We start from the raw sequence: 12,000 nt of genomic DNA on the forward strand, positions 1-12,000 counted from the left end.
AGTCTCATTTTGGTCATCCATCTTCAATCAAAATGGCACCTGCAATGAGCACCAACAATGAGTATAGCTCCTAGCTTGGGCACTCTCATGCTGAGTTTGGCAACGATATATCAAAAGGCGGCCAAACCTATGGTAAAATACACATGAAGTCATACCAAAGTCATGTTTTGGTCTGCCATTTCGATTCAAAATGGCACCCGGCATGAAAATGCCGACGCGTTGCCATTCCCACCTCGGGAACCCTTATGCTGAGTTCGGCAATGATGTATTAAGAGGCAGCTGAACCTACACATAACAGATGGACCAAAAAAACCCAAAAACACCACTTTCCATAACATACCTTATCACAGATATTTGGGGAGGTGGGTGGAATGGGGAGGAGTGAAATCAAGAGAAAAATAAAGATGCATGGAGAAGAGACAGCGACAATAGTAGCTGCAGCAACACAATTACAGCGACCAGGAACAAGGCGGTGTTTGCTGAGACTGCAGCCACCTTAATCCTAGCCATTCGCCCACATTATAACCAGTGTGGCTTCTTCGCCTTAGCATCTTGTAGCCGGCGCCATTTTGGAGCTGAAACCGGGCGAAACTACATTTCCCGGCATGCTCGGGCAAAGGCGCTGCGCTGCCGCCATCTTGTCTCGGCCCACGCGATTTCTTCCGTGGGAACGGCATCCGGGAAGCGCCGCCGATGCTTCCGTGAGCAGGGAAGGGATGGCTCTTTTCCCGGCTTTCGCGGGCGCTGCTAAACCCGGGGAGGCGCCAGCGGGCGAGACCGAGGGCTCCAAGAGAGGTAAATGGACTCTTCCTTCCCCCCCCTCCGTCTGCCCTGATGGGCTCGTCCTGTTCATTGAAGTCACTCGCCCTTCAAAGCGGGTCCCTGCTTTACCTCCGCGCGCCGAGACCTAAAGTGGTTTCTGCAGGGATATCCTGCCCCTTCACCTCTGAAAAGTATGGGATTCTTGCATTTTGCGTGCGTGTGTGTGTGTATATATATATATATATATATATATATATACACATACATACATACACACACACATGCATGCACACACACAAAATAGGCTCATTCCCCATACAGGCAAATGCACATTTCCCTTAGTTTTGAGCAAAAGGACGGGATGGACGGGTGGCTCGTAAAACGATGGCAGCGGGGAAACTACCTCTGATCATCGCCCTCTTTCCAAGCATCTCCTTTTTCTCCGTCTTCTCCGTTCTGATTTCTTGTGCTCAGAGCCTTGTTGAAGAAGTCCAGCAACATCAGGACAGAACTGGGCCACAGGTTCTGTTGGTTTTTGCGGGATTTGCTTCTAAATAAGTTGGCTTAGATTACTGTCCAGCTCTCATTCTTTTGACTGGTCTTCTGAGTCTCAAACTTTCTGGCCAAGTAACATGATAGAGAACTGTAGATAACATGGCTGATTAAAATGGACGACATGCGTTAACACCTCTTCTCCGTGACAGCCATGCACCTCGGTCTGCTTACATGCATTTGATATCCTGAACTGTCATGCAACTAATTGTTAAGAGGATTCATTCTCTCTGAGAGATCCTAATATGGTGTAAAGGTGGAGATGGCCTTTTTGAAGGCATGTTGTGCTCAAGCAGTTTGAAATTATCCTGCTGAAATTTAGAAACTGGCAAAGAACTATGGGATCCACATTTGTATGAGATGCACGTGCTTGAGGTAATGTTTTAGGGATGTCACACTATTAAAAATATTTACGTTTCTAGCCCTCATGGTGGATCATCGTGGCTGTGAGTCCTGGAAGACCAGCTCCCTGCCTGTCAGGTGGGGCCCTGTCTGACTCCAGTTACAAAAGCTGAGGTTGCTAAACAGACTTTTGTATCGTTTAGGGGTTTGTGGGAGGCGGGGAGGGGGTGTTTGTTGCTATTATTGACATTTTTTTTGGTAAATTAATTTTAGATCCTATTATTTTTGTGGAAAGTGGTTCGATTTGGTTGTGTATTTTTTGATGTTTCATTGTTTATGACTACTTTTGCTAAGTTTGCAATTATGTAATTTTTTTAATGTTCTAAGCCACCTTGAGTATGGTTTTAATTATGGAAAGGCAGCATACAAATAAAATTATGTACGTACTCAGCGCCTGGCAGCCTATGCTGAAGCAAATAATTATGTATGTACAACAGTTAAAATACAATAAGGACAACACTGGTGGCACCTTGCTCGAAAACTCCTAATGACGGCTCCCAAAAGCCATGTTCATATAGGTGTTAAATAGCATTGGAGTGAGGATATTACTCATAGCACTAGTGCCTGAGTGTTGAGGTACACTTATAGAGTCTTACTGTCTGATCACAGATCTGAAGGTAAGACTGGAACTACCCTAATTTGGTGCCTCTGGTACCTACCCTTCTGAGTTGGTCCAAGAGGATAGCGTGGTAAATGGTATCAAAAGCCCCTGAGAGACTGATCAAAAGTAGCATGGTCACACTCCCCATGTCTCTCACAATAGAGGTCATCCATCAAGGCAACCAGACTGATTTAGTTCTGAGCCCAGATTGTTGTGGATCTAGATAATCAGTTACAACTGATTATCATCTAGATAATTCCCCATATTGGGGGTCAAGTGATGGGGTTATGGCGGGATGCCCACTACCCTCTTAATACTTTATGTCCTCACGTGTTCTTTGAATGCTTGAACAGGATTACCATCTGTCTGATGTCTGGTTTCTCTAAACCCTCTCAGTTGCTATCAAAATGCTGCAAGTACATAGTTTCCTGTCAGGCATGTGTTTTTGTGGGTGGGTTAAAAATGTAATTTTCTTTTAAATTCACAAAAATACATACTTATGCATCTGTAGAGTGCTCCCCAAGACTTTTAGCTTTCAAGCAATAAGGTACCTCCGAAGTTGCTGTTTAAAGGAACAATACTTTTGCATCTCTGCGTTGTGAACTGATTTCATACTTTATTTGGACTAAAGCCATACAGTTTCTTTTCTAAAGCTCAACAGAGTTTGAGCCTGACCTACACCTGGATAGCTAATTTGGAAATCCCAGGTAGTCTTTAGAGTCTTATAAGAAGAAAGGAGCACAAATTTTAGCTAAAGAAAGAATGGCTCTGGAAATAAAGTTTTGTATCCATAGAGGTAGCAAAGAAACAGCAACACTTCCAAGCATCTGGTTGACCACTGTGAGAACAGGATACTACCAGCAGGATTCTTCTTATGTCATCAAATGTTATGATCCCATCAAAATTCATTCAAATTACCACAAAATGGGCAACTAGTTCCTGCAGCAAATGGTATTGAGTTGTCTTTCCTTTGGGGGCCTTTACTGAGTCTACATTGCCCTCATAATTTCTGGGCCATAATGTTGCCACTTACCCTCTTTTCAAATAAAAGCTACAATAGATACTATTGTTTCCACACTGGTATCTGGTTTCATACATTTTCTGCGCAATTCATTTTCACATTCACCGCATCATTCTTCCTGGTGTCTTTCAGGCAGGTGACTTCCTTGAGGCCACATAGTAGGTGGTGCTGGCTTTCAAAATTGTTTTCACTAGACCCTGATTATCCCCGCACGAAATTTGTCTAAGCCACTGTAATCATTTTAGAAAACAGATGGCGCTGACTGCTGCTGTCAGCTGAAGATCTCTTTTTCTGAAAACTGATTTAATTCTTGAGTCCTCATTTGATTCTACGAAGTTATACGATTTGCTCTGCAGACAAATTAAGGAGCTTTTTTACACTGCCAGTTATTTAGGAGTAATGACCCATGAACTCACTTCAGCTTCTGATTTGTTTACATTATGAGTTGTCAGCTGGCGGCATTAGCAGTGGGAATGGTTGGCATTCTTGAAATGGAGCGTTCCCATCTTGCTACAAAATATTCCAGATTCAATTCTGTAAGCTGCCCACTAATAACTCAGAACTCTAATCCCAGAAGCTGCTCGCTGTGTGGTACAATGGTGGCATGGTGCAAGCGCATGGCCGGGACTGGTGGATTGGCTCTGCTGGTGTGTTTGCTCCGCACTAACCTCCCTGCTGCCTTGCCCCTCTCCCAGTAAGCAACAGTGACCGTCCTGCCTGGAAGTTAGCATAGCAGCTCCAGCCTACCTGGTGAGCCACATCTGTCTGATCCTAAACCATTATTCCAGCCTTAAAGGTGGAATAAGGCTGCCAGATTAAGGCTGCCAGCTGAGAGCCAAATGCCTAGGCAACTGTGCAATACAGAGATTGGAAACTTCAGGCCTGGGGGGATGAATATGGTTCTCCAGATGTCTCTGTATAGCCCCCGAGACTCTCTGCGGGCCTCGTCACTCACCAGTTCTGTTTTGTACCCTCTTTGAGGGCTGGAATGTACCCTTGACCTCTGATAATGCCTCTTGCTTGCCTATAAGAGGGTAGATAGGGATGTATGTGTGTGTGTGGAAATTAACCTACTGTTCAGAGGTAAATTTTACATTAATTGCTCCACCCACTGGGTCTCCCCATCACTAGAATGTGGTTCTCATAAGAGAATGCAGACCTCGGGCAGAAAAAGGTTCCCTACCCAGATTTGATGTACTAGAAAGGCCAAATGTCTTACTCAGTTTTGAATAGATAAATGTGATACTGTTTCCCCCTCATAATTCTAGATGAACCAGCTGGACAAACTGTTGGCCCTTGCTGTGGCTCAAACTAGCTTTCCATAGAAAACGTGACAGTATACTTCACGCAGCCCCCACACGAATATTCTTCCTACTGTGAAGGACAAAAGAAAAATTACCAGAATGTTCTTGGTGATAATGCAAACATCATCTCTTAAACCTTCATAGGGCTTCTCAACGAGATGAGCAGATATTAAATCTTATCCCGTTGTGATTTATAGGACTTCATGCTAAGTGCTGCGCAAAGATATATGGAAATAAATTCTTGGGGGATTTTTATGTCTTGGACAACTGATGGGAAAAGAGGAGGAATGGATTTAATTTAAAAAGCCAAAGTGATAACCATGAAATATGTGACTCATTTCAAATATTTTCTCCTGACCCACTGTGCAATGGCATTATAGCCAAGCGCCTGAATAATAAAAAATAATTTAGTTCTCCTAAAGGTAGCAGATGAGCATGACTTGCGGGCAAGCTAAGCCACATTTAAGCCCTCATAATTTCAGTGCATCTTCATTTCATGTAGATATTTACATTGAGAGTTGCCTTATACCAAGTCAGATCATTAGTATTGGCTACACTGATTGGCAATAACTCTTCAGGGTTCTAGACAGGGCTCTTCTCCAACATTACCCAGAGATGTTAGGGATCAAGTCTAGGACCTTCTATGTGCTCTGCCATTGAACCATGGCTGCTCTCCAACTACAGCCTACAAACATTAAAGGTGGAACTGGAGGTTCCTCTACCAGCCTTTCTCAACCTTGGGTCCCCAGATGTTGCTGGACCACAACTCCCATCATCCCTAGCTCACAGGACCAGTGGCCAGGGATGATGGGAGTTGTAGTCCAGCAGCACCTGGGGACCCAAGGTTGAGAAAGGCTGCTCCAGACACAGGCTTGCAATCCAACGTCTCCCCCCCACTTTAGTTCCAGAAATACGTAATGTGATGCTGTCATATCATAGGGTTGCCAGAAAAGTTGTTGAGCTTTTTTGGCAAAGTTGTTAAGCTTGTTTTGTTTTGTTTTGTTTTGTTTTATGGCACAGCCAACATGGGCTGCCATATAGCTGGACATTTTTCTGGTGTCCACCTGAACACTGCTAGAGACAGCTGGATTCTGGATATGTCTGGGAAATCCCAGAAATATTGTATGCTTCTCTGCCCTTCCACCTTATTGGCTGTTGGGTGGGAGGCGGTTGGGAAAGCACAAATTTGAAGACATCAGGAGTATTACAGGGAAAAGAAGGATATTGGGACATGGCATGTGGAATTCCATCTAGTTCCCACTGTTATTTGTGCAGGTGACAACCATTTTGCATGGAGGTTCCCTTCCTGGTCCCCACACGTGTTGGTTGAGCGTACATACGCCCACCCCTGTTCCACCCGCTCCTGTTCTGCCCACGTATTGGCGGTCGTGTGTCAGTCGCACATGCTCACTATGGTTGCCACCTGTCTAGCATTGTCAAAGTGTTTTTTAGCACCATTCTTACAGTTCCATTTTTATTATCCGGTGGAAGGCATTTACCTTGGAATACAGTTATACCTTGGGTTGAAGTAGCTTCGGGATAAGTGTTTTCGGGTAGCGCGCTGCAGCGACCTTGAAGTAATGGAGCGCGTTACTTCCGGGTTTTGCTGCTTGCGCATGCGCAGATGGTCAAAATGACGTCACGCGCATGCAGACGCGGGTTGCGTTCACTTCTGGATGCGAACGGGGTTCCGGAACGGATCCCGTTCACATCCAGAGGTACCACTGTATTACACAATATGTGAAAGCCATGCCTTTACTTTATTAAACTTTCAAGGACTGTAATTGATGATGATTATTTATTTCCTCATTATGTCTGTTGTAAGCTGCATTGTCTGCTGACAAGGTAAACCCACAGCTTAAAAACAACAACACAGTGAGGACTTTTCTTGAACAATTGACCTGTCTTTTGTATCTGCAGAATTGAACTGGCTCACCAACCCGAGCTTCTGCAGTGAAGATGCTCTGAGATTACACCAGCATGCTTTAAAGGCCACAGACCTTGCCTCAGACAAATCCCTGCTCCAAAGGTAGTGTGTTCTTTGGGACCTTGCCTTCCCACGATACATTGTTATTCATTGATTTCATTTAATTGCAAGAACAACATATAACTACGGCAACTTGTCCAGTGATACATTCTTATTTAGTCTCGCATGCAGTACATAGTACACAAGCAATATGATTATTTATGTATTTATCAATTCCAAGTAGCCTCTCCCCAGAGATTCTTGTTTTGAAGGTGGATTGAAAGTATCTCCCTTCCCATTTATAAAGAAAAAGAATGGAAGACAAGTCTCACCCAAAGTGTCCATCTTTGAAGGGCCCGTAATTACCTTGCTGTGGCGAGTAAGGTGTTCTGATGAATCCATGTTCAAAATATTATTTAACCCGACTTAAATGGGGATTTCTGTAGATTATTTTGAATATTGGGCTGCCGATAACAAGAAAAAATGCTAAATGTTGTTGATGATGATGATGATATATAATACCCCGCCCATCTGGTTGGGTTTCCCTAGCCACTCTGGGCGGCTTCCAACAATGATTAAAAATACATTAAAACATCAGCAATTAAAAACTTCCCTAAGGAAGGCTGCCTATCTTTTCATTTAAGGTTCTTGTTTGAATTTGGATCTAATGATAAGACAAGACCCAAATTGGGTCGGAGGGGGTTGCTTGCTGTGTCATTTTGGCAATAACGTGAAATGCCTTTTTCCCAAAGGACTATACCAATGTCCAGCTCCAACATGCATGAAAATAGGAGACTCTCTCGCCACAGCCTTTCCAGCAAAGGGCAGAGAGATACTGGTGTTTATTTTGTGTACTTTGGCGCTTTTGAGCAACCCCCCTTGTAATATACTGAAAGCAAGCGGAAGCATGTGGCCAGCTTTACAGTGCAAACTTGGTTGCTTATATACAGTAGTAGTAGCATCCTGTGTTTATATTCATTAGGGCACAAAAGTAATGATTGAACCCCCCTTTAATAGATGCATCAATTAATTTGTTCTTCAGTGAACTTTGAATTTTTTTTGCAGAATGTTTTTGAGGACCTTTTAAAAAAAATTACGGTTCAGCATTATCATTACAGGGTTGGTGTATTAGAATCATCGAATTGTAGAGTTAGAAGGGACCCTAGCGATTATCTAGTCCAACCCCCTGCAATGCAGGGATCTCAACAAGCGGGCCTCCATCCAGTTTGAAACCATACTGCCACTAATTAATTGCCATAAAAAATAACATTATTGTCTAGAAATCTTTTTGATTAATATACAGCTTTGCTCTTACACAGTTGACTGCACCTAAACCTTAGATGGGTTTAGCCATGCCTAAATATGTTTAGGCTAGTCTGCCAGTTCCTTGATGCAAAGTTTATTTTGAGTTCTGTCCTGCTGAACCCCAATGCACCTAGAATTTGGTGTACTTTGATGTCCACCCACCATGTTTAAAATGCTATCTACCTGAAGCAAATTAAGATTTACACTGCTTGGGAGCGTCCTTTGCTTTCAGGAAAGAGCATTTGAGAATACAGTGGTGCCCCGCAAGACGAATACCTCGCAAGACGGAAAACTCGCTAGATGAAAGAGTTTTCCGTTTTGGAGGTGCTTCGCAAAACGAATTTCCTATGGGCTTGCTTTGCAAGACGACAATGTCTTGCGAGTTCCTGCTGGTTTTTTTCCCTTCCCCCCCTTTTTCTAAGCCGCTAAGCCGCTTATCAGCTGATCCGATCAGCAGATAAGCCGCTAAAAGCCGCTAATAGTGCTAACCCGCTAATCCGTCAATGGGCTTGCTTCGCAAGACAAAAAAACCGCTAGATGAAGAGAATCACAGAACAGATTCTTTTCGTCTTGCGAGGCACCACTGTACAGGGAAAGGGTATTAGGAAAAGGGAACTCTGAAAAACCTTGGCATACAAGCACATACATTCCCCACTGCACGTGGCTCTTCAGATCACAGCCATTACGTTTAGGTTAATGCTTACTTTATAAATAGTAAGTGATTGTCTTCATAGATGAAACATAGGTTTAGGCCGCTGGGAACAATGCTTCATACTTAATTTCTGTGGCTGTTGAATTTCGCATTGATTCAAGAATCATCCTGTCATGACCACTAAGATGCTCTGCTACCATTGATGTAATGCTCTGTTCAGTATAGCAAAAACTTACTGGATTCTTCCCAGTAATCAATCTGTGTTAGAAAAGGTGATGGCTTTGGCTCAGCTGCCTGGAAGGGACAGTTCTGTGATTCTTCCTCATGATAATGATCGTTAGAAACTGAACTCAGGTGCAAAGGAGGAGACTGTTCAGTCTTTCTCCTCTCAGCTCAAAATCACCTCCCAGCTACTTAACTCCCCTGTATCTTTTCCCTGTGGATGAGGATGTTGTTGTTGTTGGGTGAAAAAAAAGGCTGGCATAGGTAAGGCAAGGAGCCCCTACCCAGCAACATCCTCTGCTCTGTTTTCATTTTTTTTGGGGGGGGACACGTTAGGAGGAATAATGCAAGTCCTGTACAGCCTGGGTTCAGATTACCTTAAGGACTGCTCTCTCCTACACACACTTGTCTGGTTTTTAAAATCCTCCTCACAGTCATTTCCTTCGTGGGTTCCCATTCACCTGCTGATGTCTCAGCTTATCACATGGAATTCTTTTCCCAAGGATGCTCACCTGACTATGAGCCTGATAATTTTTTGGCGTCTTAATTTCCCAGGCCTGTAAAGGTATGGAATTCCATATTGCTTTAATCTAGCCTTTTTGGTTTGTTTTTTTAAAACTCATGGCTATGTTTTATATCGTTTTTATATTTTTAAAATCTTTTGTTAGCTGTTTCTGAAATGTTTTAGCTGAAGAGCACCCTATGAATAAATAAATGAAGCTGCCCGTTGTGTAGCTTTTGCCCTTCAACAACACACTAGCTACAAAGGGTGACTTTTAAAATGCCCTGGAATAAATTAACCTTTTGGTTAATATCTCTTTAGTACTTTAAGTTTATGCATGTATTTCATCCATTTTTTTTAAAGAAGTTTTTCTAGCATTCCCCGCCAGCTCTTTATGTTTTTGCATAGTTTGAAGTATTGGATTGTGAATATTATCAACAGTGCGGTTTTTGTTCTTAGATTTTTGTACATTTTATAAACAGAACAAGCTCCAGCTTAGAGACACTGGGAGAAAGTGAAGTCAGCGAAAGTGTCCAAAAACCGGCCAAGAAAAGAAAGAAAAAGAAAAAACAGCGAGACCACAAGAAAGTAAAAAAGAGAAGTAGAAAGCATCAGGGAACAAGTGAATCGGAATCAGATGCTGATGATGTGGAAGACGATAGAAATAATGAAAAAGAAGCAGAACTGAAGTACGTAAGTACCCTTTATTTCTGAATTTATATGTGCCATGATCATCTCTTTGTTCCATATACCAGGGATGGGAATGGGGAACCTGTGCCCCCCCAATTGTTAGAGTCTCATAACCCCCCACCAGCATGTTAATTGGTCAGGTATGATAAGAACTGTAGTCTAACAACACCTGCAAGTTCCAAGGTTCCCCATCTCCAATATATGCTAACACCAAACTCATTTCCTTGGTTGAGAATGACAACCCCTGCTTCAGGAACCCTGTGATTTATAAACCAGATGTTTAGAAAGGTGATCCGAGTTTTAATTTGTTTTTAGTTTGTTGTTGTTTTAACTTTTTGAAGGAATTAAATCATTGTTGTTCTTGGTTCTAATTTTATTCTTTTATCTTGCTGTAAACCACTTTGAGGGTTTTTTTATTTAAAAAACGGTCAAGCAGCGTATACATTTTATGAAATAATAAATAATTAAACTGACCACGGAATACTCTCACTAAGGAGGCTCACCTCATGCTGACACAGGAAGTTTTTCAGTGCCAGGCGAACACCTTCCTGTTTGCCCAGGCATATTAAAATAACAGTTAAGGAAAGTTAGCTCTGCTCCCAGCACAATAGCGCAATGCTCCAAAAGAAAAAATTAAGAAGGCATACTTAAACTTGTATGTCCATTTGAAAATTAGGGAGAAAATTAGGGCTTAACCACCATCCATGATTCCCGAAATTGGCTTTGGGACTGTAAATGAAAGCTAAATTTTTCATTCACAACGGCATGCTGGCTTTCCTGGGATGTTTTGGAATATATGATGGAAACTAGAAATCTTGAATCTCTCCCCCGTTTTTTTTTTTCCTTTGCAGTTTAGGAGACAAAGCTTCAAATGTGAGCATTCACTCCATCTGGCTAGATGATGTTCAAGGTGTGACAGCAGAAGTATTCAGAACAGATAAGAAACCAGATCCTGCCAACTGGCAGTATAAGTCTCTGTATCGAGGGAACATTGCAAGGTAATGAAATTTACAGGTATGAAATCTGATAGCAGTAACGGTTTTTGATAAATAAAAAAAAACTGAATATGTGGCAAGAGGAAATCTTTGGGCCCGATCCACATTTTTCTGTGTATAGCTGCATGCGTACAGTCTGCATGGAGTCCTTGCTCAGGGGCTCTGTGCTAGAAACACCATTTTGCTGTTGCCCTTTTAGGTCACAGGGTCTTCTCTTCTGCTTGCTCTACATTGTGAAGCAAAATTGCTTCGGTATTTAAAGAGTAGGAGATTAGGATTTGCAAACTTGCTTTGCGCTCATGATTCCGTACCTAATTGGCTGTGCTGTCTCTGTACTTGTTTGTTCTATTTATAGAGGAGAAAACATTTTGTCACATTGGTGTTGTGATCAGCTGCAACAAAGGAAAAACCCAAGATAAACTGCTGATCGTTTTTTTACCGTTAAAATAAAATGTGGCTTTTAATAGGCAACGCTTCCTGTACGTAGCTCGACCCCTCGAGAATCTCTCATAATTTTTAATGTGTGCTACAAGGATGCTTTGAATCCAGCTGGCAAGTGGAAAGAAATTTGCTCCCAAATGTCATACTTGCACTCAATGAGCTGCATTCACTATTCACCACCTGAGTCCCATTTTAATTCCTGAAGTTCCCACGGTGGCAGATCCATCGCTGTCAACGTTTCCCTTTTTTAAAGGGAAATTCCCTCATTCCGAATAGGATTCCTCGCAAGAAAAGGGAAAAGTTGACAGCTATGGGCAGATCCAACAGCCTGATGGGATAGCATCCGATGATTGTGGCCACATAGGGTTCGTTGAGTTCAGTGAGCTTAAACTGTTCTTTCTCCCTCGTCCTAGCCTGGAAGAGTTAGTCATATGCCATTTATCATTGCACATATACACATTTGCTGAGTTGCCCAGAGATCTTGCTCTGTACCTTGAAAACTCCTGATTCATCGCAAGAGTGGTCAGTTGCTGCTTCCCCCTGTTTCTGTCCTTGTCTTGATGTCTGTCTGCCTCGCCTGCAGCA

General features: G+C 42.6%; 1 protein-coding gene across 1 annotated transcript in view; it reads left to right on the plus strand.

Moving 5' to 3' along the window:
* Positions 1-239: 239 nt before the first annotated feature.
* Positions 240-12,000, plus strand: part of NRDE2 (NRDE-2, necessary for RNA interference, domain containing) — a 28,163-nt gene continuing 16,402 nt past the window's right edge. Inside the window, exons 1-4 of the mRNA XM_081172516.1 lie at positions 240-795; positions 6,563-6,671; positions 9,772-9,978; positions 10,831-10,977. Coding sequence (XP_081028642.1) covers positions 606-795; positions 6,563-6,671; positions 9,772-9,978; positions 10,831-10,977 — 653 coding nt within the window. The 5' untranslated portion in view covers positions 240-605. The remainder of the gene's footprint in view (positions 796-6,562; positions 6,672-9,771; positions 9,979-10,830; positions 10,978-12,000) is intronic.

Source organism: Podarcis bocagei (genome assembly GCF_964188305.1).
Source record: "Podarcis bocagei genome assembly, chromosome: 1".
NCBI lineage: Eukaryota > Metazoa > Chordata > Lepidosauria > Squamata > Lacertidae > Podarcis > Podarcis bocagei.